The following is a 14,681-nucleotide window of genomic DNA, read 5'->3' on the forward strand; positions in this document are numbered from 1 at the left end:
TAGAAAAAGACTAGAAATGGGAAGGATAGCTATGGAAGAACTAAAAAAGATCTTGAAGAGTAAAGATATGCAACTGAGCACGAAAGTTAGAATTGTCCAGGCCATTGTTTTCCCCATCACCATAAATGCAAAAGCTTGTGGCACAGTGGTTAAATGCCTATACTGCAGCCACTCACTCACAAACCACAAAGTAAAGTAAAGGCTCTAGCAGGCCTTTCATGCCAGTAATATTCTCTCATCATTCATCCCCTCTAACAGTAACTCCCCAAATTCACAGAGCACAGGAAATGACCCTCTCAACCCATTTCACTTTGTTTTACCCTGATGCTTCTTTTCCTTCCAGCTCTTTCCTCGGAGATGTACATGGCTGTATGTCATCAACAACACTCTAATGTCGCTTTCAGGTATGTGAATTGCTGGAGAAACGTTCCAGAAAACTTTAAAAGGTGGAGGGGAAACACAGTGCACTTTCTTTAATGTCTTTTCTTTGGCATGTTGAATTTATCTTGTTAATATCAGGAAAATCATTTTAATTTTTTTTCTTTTGTTTTCTTCTTTGCAATTTGCTTGAATCTCTGGAAATTTTGGGACTGTCCTTTTAGAAGGTAATTCTTTCTCCTACTTTGTATATAATGCCTTATTGATTGCTTCTACTCATTTCTCACATGACTGCTATAATTTTCCAGAGTCTGAGATAGGCCGCCTTTGTCTGTGTTACAGGGAAAACGTTCCAGCTTTACTCACATAACCTCATAGCTTTGTTTGAACAAGCCAAAAAGACAGGACTAGCTGCTCACATTCAGACCCATCGATTCCCTGATAGAATATTACCAAGGTAAGCAGGTGCCATTTTACCTCTTGGACTTGATGACTGAGAAAATGTTGTAGACAGGGTTGGGGGGAAAAGTCAGGTTTAAAAAAATCTATTCCTCCTCCTTTTTATTCCATGGATACAGTAGGAGAAATTGCTCCCTAAAAATTATTTAGGGAATGTAGACAACAATTTTACACTGAGTCAGTGCTTTTGTCCATCAAGCCCAGTACTCTGAACTCTGACTGGAGATCCTGGTGGTCACCTGTCCAAGTGCCAACCCAGGTCAGAACTTTCTTGGCTTCCAAAATCAGATGAGATCAGGCATGTGCAGGATAAACAGTGCTTATTTTGGACCTGGTCCCAGAACCATTGTTAACAACTGATTATGTCCTTTTTCAGGAAATTTGCCTTAACGACAAAGATCCCGGATACAAAAGGGTGCCATAAATGTTGTATAGGTGAGTCTTCATGAAATCGTAAAACCAGAAGAATTAGAAGGGATCTCAAGGGTTATCTAGTCCTACCCACTATCAGTGCAGGGAATACCCAACTTCTGACTATAGTCTCCCACATATAACTATATCTTAATTAATGAAGTAAATGTGTTCTTGTGCTACATCTTTACTTCTTTAACAAAAGGTTTGGTACCAGAGGCAGGAATCATGGAAGGAAATGGGATAGGTTCCTATACCACCAAAAGGAGATCTGTTCATCATGTTTCAGCTAGTATCCAGCACTAGCAATATATACATGTGAAATGAAATAATCAGTTCAGATAAGTCTTGGGCATTACTACATCATTTTAAGGGAGCTGGAGACCTTTTTGGTTCTCCATCTTTTAAATCTGATATTTACTTTAAAAACAATATCTTGGTTGTATAGAACTAAACTGTGTAAAAACAGAGGTCAAAGACATAGCATGTTAGTCTGGAATATCAGTATCCAAAGGGATTTCATAGCACCGTTGAAACTAAATGTGTAAAAGAAGTGTAGCATGAGCTTTCATATCCTTTGTCTATTTCTTCAGATGCATGGAGTAAGTGGACCAAGTCTAGGAAAGCTTATGCTATAACTTCTTCTATACAGTTAATCTTAAAGTTGCTACAAGATCCCTTTGCATACTGTATAAAAGCAAGTTGATTTCATTTTCAGACTGCTCTGAATATCATGTCAAGTTTTAAGTGAAACAGTGATAATGTTTAGGGCCATTTTTCTTTTCATCCTTAGTAAGGAATCCGTATACAGGCCATAAATACCTCTGTGGAGCTTTACAGTTGGGGATCGTTTTGCTTCAGTGGTATGAACCAATGAAGAAATTCATGTTAATAAAGGTAGGTTATGCCTTTTCGTGTGACATCTTGCTGCTTTGGGTCCCAGACTTGGGGAAAACATGGGATAATAATAATAACAACAACAACAACAACTGAACTTGGCTTTTCTGTGAGAGCATGCTTGATGTAGGTGGAACTGATAGCTAATCCAACAATTCATAAGCCTTTCCCATTTGAAATGGAAATGATGTAGATGCCTAGTTGTTTAAGAAGGTCAGAGATGGCCTTGCTCAGATACAAAAGATGAGGAGAAGGAGTGGGGCCTTTCACAGTGGTGGCCCAAGGATGTGGAATTCCTTCCTGAAGAAGCTTCTCACCCAAGCTTCTTTTCATTGCTTTTGTGGTCATTTGTTGGCCATAGAGTGGGTTATTTGCTGTTATTTGCCATCAGGTTGAGCTATGGCAACCCTGTAAATGAGACACCTTCAGCAGCCTTGTTCATTAAATTCCCTTCTCTGGTCTTTTACACTCAAGGCAGTCTTAAGTTTGTAAGAGCTTGATGATATCCATCTACCTGTAAAGTGGTCTCCCTCTTTTCCTACTGCCTTCCATTTTACCAGGCATTATCCTCTTTTCCAGCAAATCACATCATCTCATGATGTTTTCAAAGTATGGCAGGCTCAGTGTAGACATGAGAAAAATGAAATAAATTAGATTTAAGTGGACAGAGTGCAGACGGGAGAGTTCATGGAGCTCCTAAGATTATATTTGGTGCCCAGCCTCATACCATCTCCTCTGGACCACCATTTTCCTGGCAAATAAAAGGAGGAGCCTTAACATGGGGAATCAGTGTGGTGTATTGGTTTGAGCGTGGGACTACAGCTCTAGAGACCAGGATTCAAATCCCTGCTCAGCCATGGAACCCCACTGGGCAAGTCATTCTCTCACCCTTGTTGTTGTTGTTGTTGTTGTTGTTGTTGTTGTGCGCATTCAAGTTGTTTCCAACTTATGACGACCCAAAGGCAAACCTATCATGGGCTTCTTTAGGCAAGATTTGTTCAGAGGAGAGTTGCCATTGCCTTCTCCTCAGGCTGAGAGAGTGTGACTTGTCCAAGGTCTCCCAGTGGGTTTCAATGGCTGAGCCTCAGAGGAAGGAAAAGCAAAAACCTCTCTGAACAAATCTTGTCAATAGCTTGCCTTAGAGTCACCCTGAAATGATTTGAAGGCGCATACCAATGACAACAACAAAAGGATATATTGTCTCTCTTGAAAGCCTCCAGAAGGGCTAAGCTACATTTTTATATAGGTTGCAACTTTCCATGCACTGTTTTAGCATTATTTTAACACTATTCAAAAGATACTCCTGTTTTGCAAGTTTCTGAAAGACATCTGGCCACTTCTTGTGTGGCCAGATGTTCGTTTGTTTATTGATCTTTTGAAATTTTGTTAGACCATGCAGACCTTGGAAGGTCCCAAAGGGAACAAAACTGGATCCCAGACCCACAGAAGTTGCCCAATTCCAAGTTAGATGTCCATTCTGTAAGGAGGTAGATATTCTGCTGGGCAAATCATTTTTCACTCTGGTTCTTCTTTTTTCTTCTTGGTCCTTGTCTTTGTCCAGCACTTTGACTTCCCGTTGCCAACTCCTTTGAACGTCTTTGAAATGCTGGTGATCCCAGAGCAGGAATACCCCATGGTTTGCGTGGCCATCAGCAGGGGGGTTGAACCAAATCAGGTTGTTCAGTTTGAGACCATCAACTTGAACTCTGCTTCTTCGTGGTTTACAGAAATTGGTGCAGGTGAGACTCAAATGTGATTAATTTAATGTAGTTCATAACCCTTCCCCAGACTAGCACACACACACCAGATATGTTTGATGACAGCTCCCATCATCCCCAACCAGCATGGAACAGGTAGGAGTTGTCATTCAGCACATTCAGATAGCACCAGACAGGGTCATGAAAAAATGATTGTATGCAAATTAATAAACATGAAAAAATGATTGTATACAAATTAATAAATGATGTTGGATATTTTCTTTGCAGGAACAAGATGTCTGGGAATCTCTGTTTTTCAGTTTCTGTTGTGATTGTTTTAAAATCTAGGTCTTTTAGCAATAGCTTGTGGAGAATATCTAATCAAACCTCAGAAAAGTTATAGTTGGGAGATTCTGGTCATAACTGGCCAAACTACAGCAGGCTATTCTTTGGTCTCCACACCTTTCCCCTTATTCCATTGTTTAGATGACTGAGTTCAATAGTCCTTTAAACTCTTCAGGTGTCTGTATCAACCTGAATGCCTCTCTGTGTTTGTAAGATGCAAAATAAATTAAAACAGCAAAGGTTCTGCAGCCTACCACATTTATTATGGGGTAGACATCTGAGGATCAATCAAATTGGTAGTCCTTAAGATGCTACAAACTGTTTTGTTTCTTGCTGTGGCTGTAATGCTTCAGGCATCTGATGAAGTGGACAATGGTCCACAAAAACCTGTATCTGCCATCAACTGTTTAGTCTTTCAGGTGCCAGAGGACTCTTTCTGCCATGACAGCCTCACCCTGCTGCCCTTCTGGCTATTAACATATGGAGAAGAAGCAAATTTATCTCAGTTTTCAAGTCTCATCTTAGATATCACACCCAAATCCCACTTTGGATTTCTGTGGCTCCCTGCATGTAAGCTCCAAGTATGTCTGGCTTGTGGACAGTTAAGATAACAACAACCGCAGTCTTATCTGGCCTACAAGAGGCCATCCGGCTCGTTTGACTCTTCCTTCCCAGTTTGTAAGATAAGATGCTCTGGTTGCTTCTGGTCTGTTCCCTTGGAAAGACATTCATGTGCAATGCTCAGGCATACTGGCTGTGGTCCAGGGATCTGTCTCTGAACACAGCAAGCAATTCATCTCCCCTTTCTGCAATTCTGGATTTGTGATAAGGAGTGTTTTTGTATTTTTTCAGTGGAAATAGCAGGTGGGGGGGGCGGCTTTATAGCAGGAGTGGACAACTGCATGAAGACGAGTGGCCAGTTATCTCGTCCTCAGAGGTCAAGGGAACTGGGTTCTTTTGCAGAACATCTCCCATTGTCTCCTTGTTCAAAAAAGCAGAATTTTGTTCCAGAGAAAACAAAGTCTTTCCCTTTGCCTGCCCTTCCATATCTGTTAATTTAGCATTACAATTTCTACATTTTCCTTTTGGCTCAATCAGAGTAGACCAGGAATTCGAATTATGCTGTGATTTTGGATTGCAACTCCCAGCATTCTTCACCATTGGCTATGCTTGGGTAGGGGTCGCTGGGAATTGCCATCCAATTAGCTTACACAAGGGGAGATATAGCGGTATCAGGGTAGTAAGGAAGTACAAGGGAAGATGAGGTCGGTGTTTAATACCTATCTCGTCTTCTAGCCACCCTGTTAACTCAAAAGAACCGAGGGTCATCCCAACCATACCACAGACCCTTACCCTGCTTCTTTGTAATGTCAGGTTGGTAAAGAACACAGCCCATATAATTTACGATCTGTTAGAGGATGAAAATGCTGACCTGGCCTGTATCACGAAGACCTGGCTGGGGGCCGACAGTAATGCAGTTTGGGCTCGGATACTCCCAGCTGAGTATACCGTTAAGGAGCAGATTAGGGAAAGTGGCCAAGGGGGAGGGGTTGCCTTAGTCCATAAATGCATCTACACCTTGGCTAGGAAACCTGTCCAGAAAACAGGCCACATTGAGTGTATCTACCTGACCCTGAAGGCTAGGGACAGTCTGGGGATTCTGTTGGTCTACCATCCACTCTGTAATCTAACAGACTCCCTGGCCGAGCTGACCCAGCTGGTTTCGGAGCTGGTGCTGGAGTCTCCCAGGCTTCTTGTCTCCCGGAGGAGTTCAATCTTACCACCTCCCTGGAAACTTTCAGGGGGGCAGTTAAGACGGAGGTCTTCCGGAGAGCATACACACCTGATCTCATGTGAAACATAGATCCACTTCCCTTTACAGCATGAGAGTATTCTGCCCCACCGTTGCTTGCGAAATCCTGGTTTTATTGCTATGTTAATTGCTATTTTGCATTTTATGAACCTGTTTGTATTATTTGCATTTTAACTGTATTATACTTTATATTATGCTGTAATCCTGCCTCGATCCCCCGGGAGAGGCAGGGAAATATAAATACATTTTATTATTATTATACTGCTTAGGGAGTGCTTAAGTACACTAGTAAGCCGTATAGAAATGTACCTGCTAAAGGTACTTGCTATCCAATGGCATCTGGAGTGCTGCACATTTCAGATCTATAGTCTACATGAGCCTAAGCATTGTAACAAAACAGGACTTGAGTTGTTCTCAAAGTTTCTATTTTCAATTAATTTACTCAAATGATCTGTGTTTTTAACTGTAATTGCTCTTTATACTTGTGTAGGGAGGGGGGGCAGGGAGGAAGGTTTCCTTAATATAGTCCTATGCCTTTAGTTGAGAAATAAAATAATTCTTTTAAAATACTGAGCTAGACAGATTAATGGTCTGACTCAATATAAAGCACCTTCCTGTCTTTTTGTATTGTTTTCATGCAATCATAGAATTTTATAGTTGGAAGGGACCTCAAGGGCCATGTGGGAATACCCAGCTAAAGCACTCCTGAGAGATGGCTATCCAACCTCTGTTTAAAGACCTCCAAAAAAAGGAGAGTCCACCAGCCTCTGAGATGGTGGTGGGCAGAATACACAGGATCCCCAATGGGTGTGTTTGCTCCCTCCTGATTCCACCAACAGAAGCAATTCTATCCATGGAAATTCCCCATTGGATCTTGGCCATTACACAGGTACCATATAGAGTGAGACATCAGGATGCAAGTGTAGTAAAAGAGAGGATGAAAATTGGGAAGTCTCATCCAGGGCCAGAAAATCAGACCACCTTCATTTATAACATTGCTGCTTTGCATCAAAGCACTTTGCAGTTTCAGGAACATGTGGCTTTGATGGGATACAGACTACTGCATTTTTCTTCTCTTTCTAGGTTGCCAACAGCTTGATGCCATCCATGTTACACAGCTGGAGAGAGACACTGTTCTGGTGTGCTTGGACAGTAAGTAGCACTATTTAGGCTCCTTATCATCCCCAGGACCTGAATACCCTAAGGGCACCAGATCCCCTCTGAACTTGGAAGCTAAACAGGGTCAGCCCTCTTTAGTACTTGGTACTTAGTACATGGATGGGAGACCGCCAGCAAATGCTCATGAGAGAAGATCCAGAATGCCCTTCCAAGCAAGGCCATTATCCTTCCCCCAGCAGGCAAAGACACAAATTTATCTGCTGAGGCAGTGTACTTTTTTAAAAAAATAGTAGTTGTGTTATTACAATGATCTGTTTAATTATGCTTTAATATTATTACTGACTGTGGCTGCATGTGCACTGCAGAAATAATCCAGGTTGGCATCTATGGCTAATTGCTATGGAATTCTGGGAACTGTAGTTTGCTGCGGCACCACAATTCCCCGACTGAGAAGGCTAAATTGTCTTGCCAAACTACACTTCCTAGAATTACATAGCATTGAGCTATGGCAATTTAAAGTGATGTCATCCTGGATTATTTCTTCATTGTGGATACAGCCTGTGTTTTTAGTTGTGTCTGGCATTTTGCTTACGTTGGGAGTATTGGGACAAAAGTAAATAAATAAAATACAATCAGTTTTAAAATGTATCCCTGATTCTCCCCTTCCAGTATGTGCAACATTTAAATAATAATGTTTATCCACCACAGAGAATTTTTAAGGATTTAAGAAATAATGTCTGTGACATGCATCAAAAGGAATCCCAGAGTGAGAAACCATTTCAGCATTCTTTTAAGATGCTGCATCAGTGCAGAGAGTAACTTTTGTTCTCCCCAGAAGCCCTGGGGAATTGACATCAAAGTGTGCACAATCTCTCCACCGTGCGTTTGATGTGGTCAAGTTGTCAAGATCAAATGCTTCAAAATGTCTTTTTTTATGGTTCATGTTTTTCTTGAGGTTCCCCATAGTGGTGAGAACTGAAACTGACTTCCACGCCTTACAGTTTATTGTGAAAACTGAGATTCTCCAACAATTTCTGTTTTTCAGGGGCTGCTCCTCCACTGCAGAAATACAGTTGGCCCTCGGTATCTGCGGGGGATCTGTTCTAGATCCCTCCACGGATACCAAAATTCTTTGATGCTCAAGTCCCATTGTCCTCAATGGTAGTGTGGCCGCGCCACCATTGAAAACAATGGAATTTTGCTGCCACAACCATCCGAAGCTCGCCTCACTGCTCTCACTGTAGTAGGCAGCAGGGGGACGGCTCCTCTTCCTCCGCTGCCTCTTCCAACTTCCTTCACCCTCCTCCTTTTCCTCCCTCCGTATCTTTCCCTCTGCCACCTTTTCCCCTCCTCTGCCTCTTCCTCTGCTCCTCCTCTTCCTCCTCCTCCCTCTCCTCTTCCTCCTTCATCTCTTCCCACTGCCGCCTTGTCCTCCTCCTCCTACTCCCTTCACCTTTTCCTCCTCTTCCTCTTCCCTTACCCTACTCTGTTGCTCCCCACCAATGGGCTTGCCATCCTCGGATGCTGGAATCCATGGATGGCAAGTCCGCGAATACAGAGGGCCTACTGTAATCCAGTTTGACACCATTTTAACTGCCATGGCTCAGTGCTATGGATTTCTAGAAAATGCAATTTGTGCAACATTTAACCTTCTCTGTCAGAGAGCACTGGTGCCACAACAGACTACAATTCCTAGAATTCTGTAGCATTGAGCCATGGCAGTTAAAAGTGGTGTGAAACTGGATTGTTTCTGCAGTGCACATGCAGCCATAGTCACACTAGGTATGATAACTGCTCTAGCCTCAAGATGCTGCAAGGAGCTTACAAGTGAAAATGGGCAGCATACAACCACTGTTGTTATGACAAATGATTTTTAAATTAACCAATGCTCTTAAGACTATGTCACTTTGATATTTATTTTATAACAAATTATTTTGTACTGCTGTTACTGTAAATTTACCGCATATACTCGACTATAAATCGACCTCATGTATAAGTCGAGGGCAAGTTTTGGGGCCAAAATTATGGATTTTGCTATGACCCGTGGATAAGTCGAGGGTAAAACTTAGGGGCATATAGCAAAGGATCTAAAGGACGAAGCAAAGCAAAACCATGTCAAAGAACTTATAAAATGAACTCTATGTGCTTACCCTTAAGACTGGATGGATGAGAGAGTAGAGGCGGTCAGTGATTCACATATTATACTCTTGCTTTTCATCAGGAGATGGTTCCTTCTTTTAAATAAAAGTTAAGGTACAATATTTACATTGACCTGTGGATAAATCAAGTCAGTTTTTGGGGTCAATTTTTGACCTAAATTTCTAGACTTATACATGAGTATATACAGTAGGTTGATAATTCTTTTAAAAAAGGATGGGATGAATACTAAATACTAATTAAAGTATTAAATACTAATAACAAACATGGGATATGTTTTAGACAAAATGAAGTGTGTTGAAGTCCCATTGAGTGCAATGAGGAAATATTAAGGGTGTGCTTCCCTGTGGAATTCTAGGTAACTCACGTCTGTTATACACACACATATGCACATACGCACACATGTTTGAACAAGTTACTTGAGGGAACGCCTCTCCCTACACAATCCGCCCCGCACTCTCAGAATAACTGGGAAGAAATCACTAGACTACGTAAATACCAGGCTCTGTGGGAATACCATTTCCCACAGAGCTTTTTCCGTCGTGGCCCCCAAGTTGTGGAATGATTTGCTGGAAGAGATCCGTCTCATTACCACCTTGGATGCTTTCAAGAAGGTACTGAAGACGGATCTCTTCCGGCGAGCCTACCCACCAAACCTGCGGTAAAATTCTCACCTCTGTCAGTATGGTATGTTTTTTTACGAAGAGTCAACCAGTATTGATAGTAATGTGTGTGTGTGTGTGTGTGTGTGTGTGTGTGTGTGTGTGTGTGTGTGTGTATTTATAATGCTATGTATTTAATATTGTTGAAATATGTTTTTATTGTTGAAATTTGCTGACTGCTGTAATCCTGCCTCAATCCTCAGGGAGAGGCGGGAAATAGACATTTATTATTATTATTATTATTATTATTATTATTATTATTATTTCACATACATACATAAGCTCTAGTCAAAGCCTGGTTTGATTGATGGAGTGGATTATTCTAGAGGCGCTCTGGTTCTTTCTTCTGGGGGGTATGGGAGCAGCCATTTTTCTCCTACGTCCAATAATCCTCTTCAACACTGACCTGGTTGTTTTTGGGTTTTTTCTTTTCTCCCCAAAGGATTTGTGAAAATTGTGAATCTGCACGGTAAACTGAAGTCAAGCAAAAAGCTGGCTTCGGAGCTGAGTTTTGATTTCTGCATTGAATCTGTAGGTGAGCAGGCATGCTTTTTCTCTATTACTTATTGTTTCAGAGAGGCCTCTAGCAGTGCACTGGGTCAGGGGTTCACAGCATTTTTCAGTCTGCAGGACATACTTTGAAGCTTGGGGAAACTTCCTGGGTGCCATCACAAAATGGCTGCTATGGGGTGGGTGGACAGCTACTCATGGAAGAGTTGTTTTGCCATAACTGGTAAAAACTGTTGTGTCTAAAAGACAAGGATCCTTATTACAAGGTGGAGGTGGAATGAGAGCACTGACACACAAAACTACTACTTTAAACTTACATTCTGTGAAAGTCTGGGAGCAACCTCAACTTCAAAAAAACAACAACAACCAACAACAGGAAAGTCAGGTACTTGTGAATACTTATGTAACAATACTACAAAACTTATTAAACTGTAAATTGCATGTGTTTGCTACAATAAGACAATTTTAAGCATCCAGTGAAATAATGAAATCATATAAACCATCTAGAAAATAATCATACAGAAAAAATATTGTAAAGCTTTATTTATTTATTTATTTATTTATTTATTTATTTATTTATTTATGGTATTTATACCCCACCCTTCAGCCCTAATGGCTATCAGAGTGGCTTACAATTATTATTTTTAATAAGATGGTTCCCTGCCCTCAGGCTTACAATCTAAAAGACATGACACAAAAGGAGAAGGGAATGGTGGCGGGAAAGGAGATGAGGTCCAGTGGTTCTTCTCTCCCTCTGAGGCCTGGACCAAGGCAGATGGACTGGAGGGAGGGCTCTTCTTCTTCAGGCTAGCCCTGATGGAGCTGGGCCTGCCTGGCCACACCCTCGCAGGCTGGAGGATGACAGTTATGGAGGGAGGAGTCTCTTCTTCCAGGCTAGCCCTGATGGAGCTGGGCCTGCCTGGCCACACCCTCGCAGGCTGGAAGATGACAGTTATGGAGGGAGGAGTTTCTTCTTCCAGGCTAACCCTGATGGAGCTGGGTCTGCCTGGTCAACTCCCTCACAGGCTGGAGGATGACAGTTATGGAGAGAGGAGTCTCTTCTTCCAGGCTAGCCCTGATGGAGCTGGGTCTGCCTGGCCACACCTCGCAGGCTGGAGGATGACAGTTATGGAGGGAGGAGTCTCTTCTTCCAGGCTAGCCCTGATGGAGCTGGGCCTGCCTGGCCACACCCTCACAGGCTGGAGGATGACAGTTATGGAGGGAGGAGTCTCTTCTTCCAGGCTAGCCCTGATGGAGCTGGGCCTGCCTGGCCACACCCTCGCAGGCTGGAGGATGACAGTTATGGAGGGAGGAGTCTCTTCTTCCAGGCTAGCCCTGATGGAGCTGGGCCTGCCGAGTCACTCCCTCGCAGGCTGGAAGATGACAGTTATGGAGGGAGGAGTCTCTTCCTTCAGGCTAGTAACCATAATGTGAGATATCCCATCAATAAAGCTTAACATATATATCATCAAGGGAACCATCAGAAATAAGTAAAGTAATGTTCACAATTTAAATGTAAGTCCATTTAAAGTGGATATAAAGTTCATGTAGTTTATCATTGAAGTTTTGCAGAACCTGAGGTCTGAAGATCCTATGGCTTCAAAAAATCTTGCAAATAACCTTTTAGAACATAGGCTTAAAATCCTATCACTTCAAGTTCCTTGAAGTGACAGTTATTTCCGGAATCTTTTACAACCATTTCAAGAGGTCTTCATCAGCCCATGCCTTTATACTTTTTTTAGATTGCTCCTGTTTAATCCTGAACTGTTTTAATACATCTATGAAATAATCCATTCATTACAAAATGTTTTTGTAATTACCCTATAAGTACCTGTCTTTCCTGGCTTGTCTCATTTTCGTTACTCAGTTTAGAGACCTTCTGTGTGTAAGGGTACCTACCCTACATTTCCCTTGTAGCTCCCTCCACTTCCCCCAACTTCTGAGTCACCTCCCTAAAGATGTGAAGCTCTGTGTTCCAGGTTGTGTTGTGTCTTTCCTTACAGTGTGCCTTCAAGACAGCGTCTTAGCCTTCTGGAAGCATGGAATGCAGGGCAAGAGCTTTAAATCCAATGAGGTAAGTTTTTGGGAGGCCTTCTCAGTCCTTTTCCAATTCTCTCTCACTCTTTGCCTTCCTTCAGTTTGGGACTTTCTGTCCACAGGTAAAATGAAATCCCACTATAAGGACTCTTTGATAGGTAATGTCCTCAAAATAGCGCTTTGCTTTTACCTGGTATGGCCTAAAAGCTTCCATTGGCTGCATCTGCACTGTAGAAATAATGCAATTTGACGCCACTTTAACTGCCATGGCTCCATCCTATGGAATCGTAAGATTTTTTTTTAATTTTTTTTAAAATTATGATCTTTATTAAATTTTCCATAAAAATAGTACATTCAAAAAGTAGAATAAATTCTTATTGAACGAAACAATAAATAAAACAATTTCTTCAATTCCCGATTCGTCTTCCTTTGGAGTCTTCCAGTGGCCATTTACCTAACATTTTTTAGTTTCATACAACCCTGAGTCCGAATATGATGGCCAGAGTCTTAATATGGTGCCCAAAGTCCATTATTGGATTTACCAAAAATTCAATCAGACAGTAAAACAAAATTACAATAATTGTCTATCTTAATAAATCATCTTCTCGGTCAGTTTTAAAAGACCAAGAGATTTTTGAAGTTGTTTTTTACATAATATGGTACCAACTTAATAAACTTGACACATCAAAGCTGTCTTGTGCAGAGTCCTCGAAAAGATAATAATGAGTACAGACTAAGTAAAATCCCGCATGATCCAATTGTAAGCTGATCTAGAAAAAAAAAGGAAAAAGAAAGGAGGAAATTTTATAGGATTAAACCTATTTTCCTATCCCCATAGAGCAAAAACCAATCTCCCTTCCTCATAAAGCCGATATTGAATAATTTACAGTTCGATCAAGGAAATATCAAAATTCCATTCCTTTTCCCATTGTACCAATACTTTCCTCCAGTCCTCTTTCCTCTTATTGTTACTCCGGTTTTGGACATAACAGGATATAACGTCAATTTCTCTATATTCATTTACTCTCATCATCCAGCTGTCCCATGAGGGAACAATGCTGGATTTCCATAATTTCGCTATCTCTATTCTGGCGGCAGTGACTAAATATAAAACTAATCTCCAGTTGTGTGGTTCGTCTTTAGGATCTAGAACAGAAGTAATATTCAAAAGAAATAATTTTGGGTTCAGGGGAATTTGGATACCTAATATCCGTTGTGAGGATTTATGTACCAGTGACCAGAATTTCTGGATCTCCGGACAGGACCACCACATATGGTACAGTGTACCTTTTTCTGCATGACATCTCCAACATTTTCCATCGGATATATTAGACATTTTCTTTAGTTTCCACAGAGTAACATACCACCTATTCATTACCTTGAGGTGATTTTCTTTTAAGTTTTGTCCTACCGTGAACTTCTCTGTCCTTTTCCAGGCTGACTCCCATTCCTCCATTTGTATAGAACTATTTATGTCCTTAGCCCATTTCAACATATAATCTTTAACAATGAATTTTTCCAAAGATCGATCCAATAATAGCTTGTATAGCTTTGCTATCTTTTTTTTTTTCTGTATGCCATAAAATCTCATCTAATTCATTAAAGGAGTGTTCAATCCCAATTGTTTTGTCGTCCTCTTTGTACTTTTGAATAATTTGAAAAAAATTAAACCATGATAAATTATATCCCTCTTCTAATAGCGCTTCTCTTGTTTTGGGGATGGGTTTACCTGTAGTCTCAGAGTTTAGTAAATTTTTATGTATGAGCCATTTACTGTTGGTATGCCATCTCCCATAAAAAGCCTCTTGTGAGGAGGTCCATAACGGTAGCTTAAAATAAAAAAGTTTGTTTATCTTCATCCATGTAATTAATAACGACTTCCTAAATGGGTGGTTGTTAAAGTCCTTATTATCTTTCCATTTTCTATAGCATAAAAAAGCATGCCAACCATATCTCAGTTGGATATTTTCCAAATTTAAAGTGAAGGGATCGTTTAACTTAATCCAGGGTTGCAGCCAAACCAAACTGCAAGCCCAATAATAGATACGAAAATCTGGGAGGGAATATCCCCCTTTCTGCCTCGCGTCCTTTAACACAGACCATTTAATTCTGGGCCTTTGTCCTCTCCAAACAAATTTTCTAAGTTCACTTTCCCAGTTTCTAAAGACGTTATCTGTTATCATGATTGGCAGGTTT

The 14,681-nt window shown here is 41.1% G+C and overlaps 1 protein-coding gene across 1 annotated transcript in view; it reads left to right on the top strand.

Moving 5' to 3' along the window:
- LOC149315303 (mitogen-activated protein kinase kinase kinase kinase 5-like) overlaps window positions 1-14,681 on the top strand; it is a 153,030-nt gene that overhangs the window by 129,959 nt on the left and 8,390 nt on the right. The window contains exons 24-31 of the mRNA XM_089522924.1: window positions 344-404; window positions 721-835; window positions 1,214-1,272; window positions 2,042-2,145; window positions 3,707-3,884; window positions 7,084-7,152; window positions 10,381-10,473; window positions 12,452-12,522. Of these exons, the coding sequence (XP_089379050.1) occupies window positions 344-404; window positions 721-835; window positions 1,214-1,272; window positions 2,042-2,145; window positions 3,707-3,884; window positions 7,084-7,152; window positions 10,381-10,473; window positions 12,452-12,522 (750 nt within the window). The remainder of the gene's footprint in view (window positions 1-343; window positions 405-720; window positions 836-1,213; window positions 1,273-2,041; window positions 2,146-3,706; window positions 3,885-7,083; window positions 7,153-10,380; window positions 10,474-12,451; window positions 12,523-14,681) is intronic.

The sequence above is a fragment of the Sceloporus occidentalis genome, unplaced genomic scaffold (genome assembly GCF_023333645.1).
Source record: "Sceloporus occidentalis isolate IW3139 unplaced genomic scaffold, rSceOcc1.0.p SCAF_4, whole genome shotgun sequence".
Lineage (NCBI taxonomy): Eukaryota > Metazoa > Chordata > Lepidosauria > Squamata > Phrynosomatidae > Sceloporus > Sceloporus occidentalis.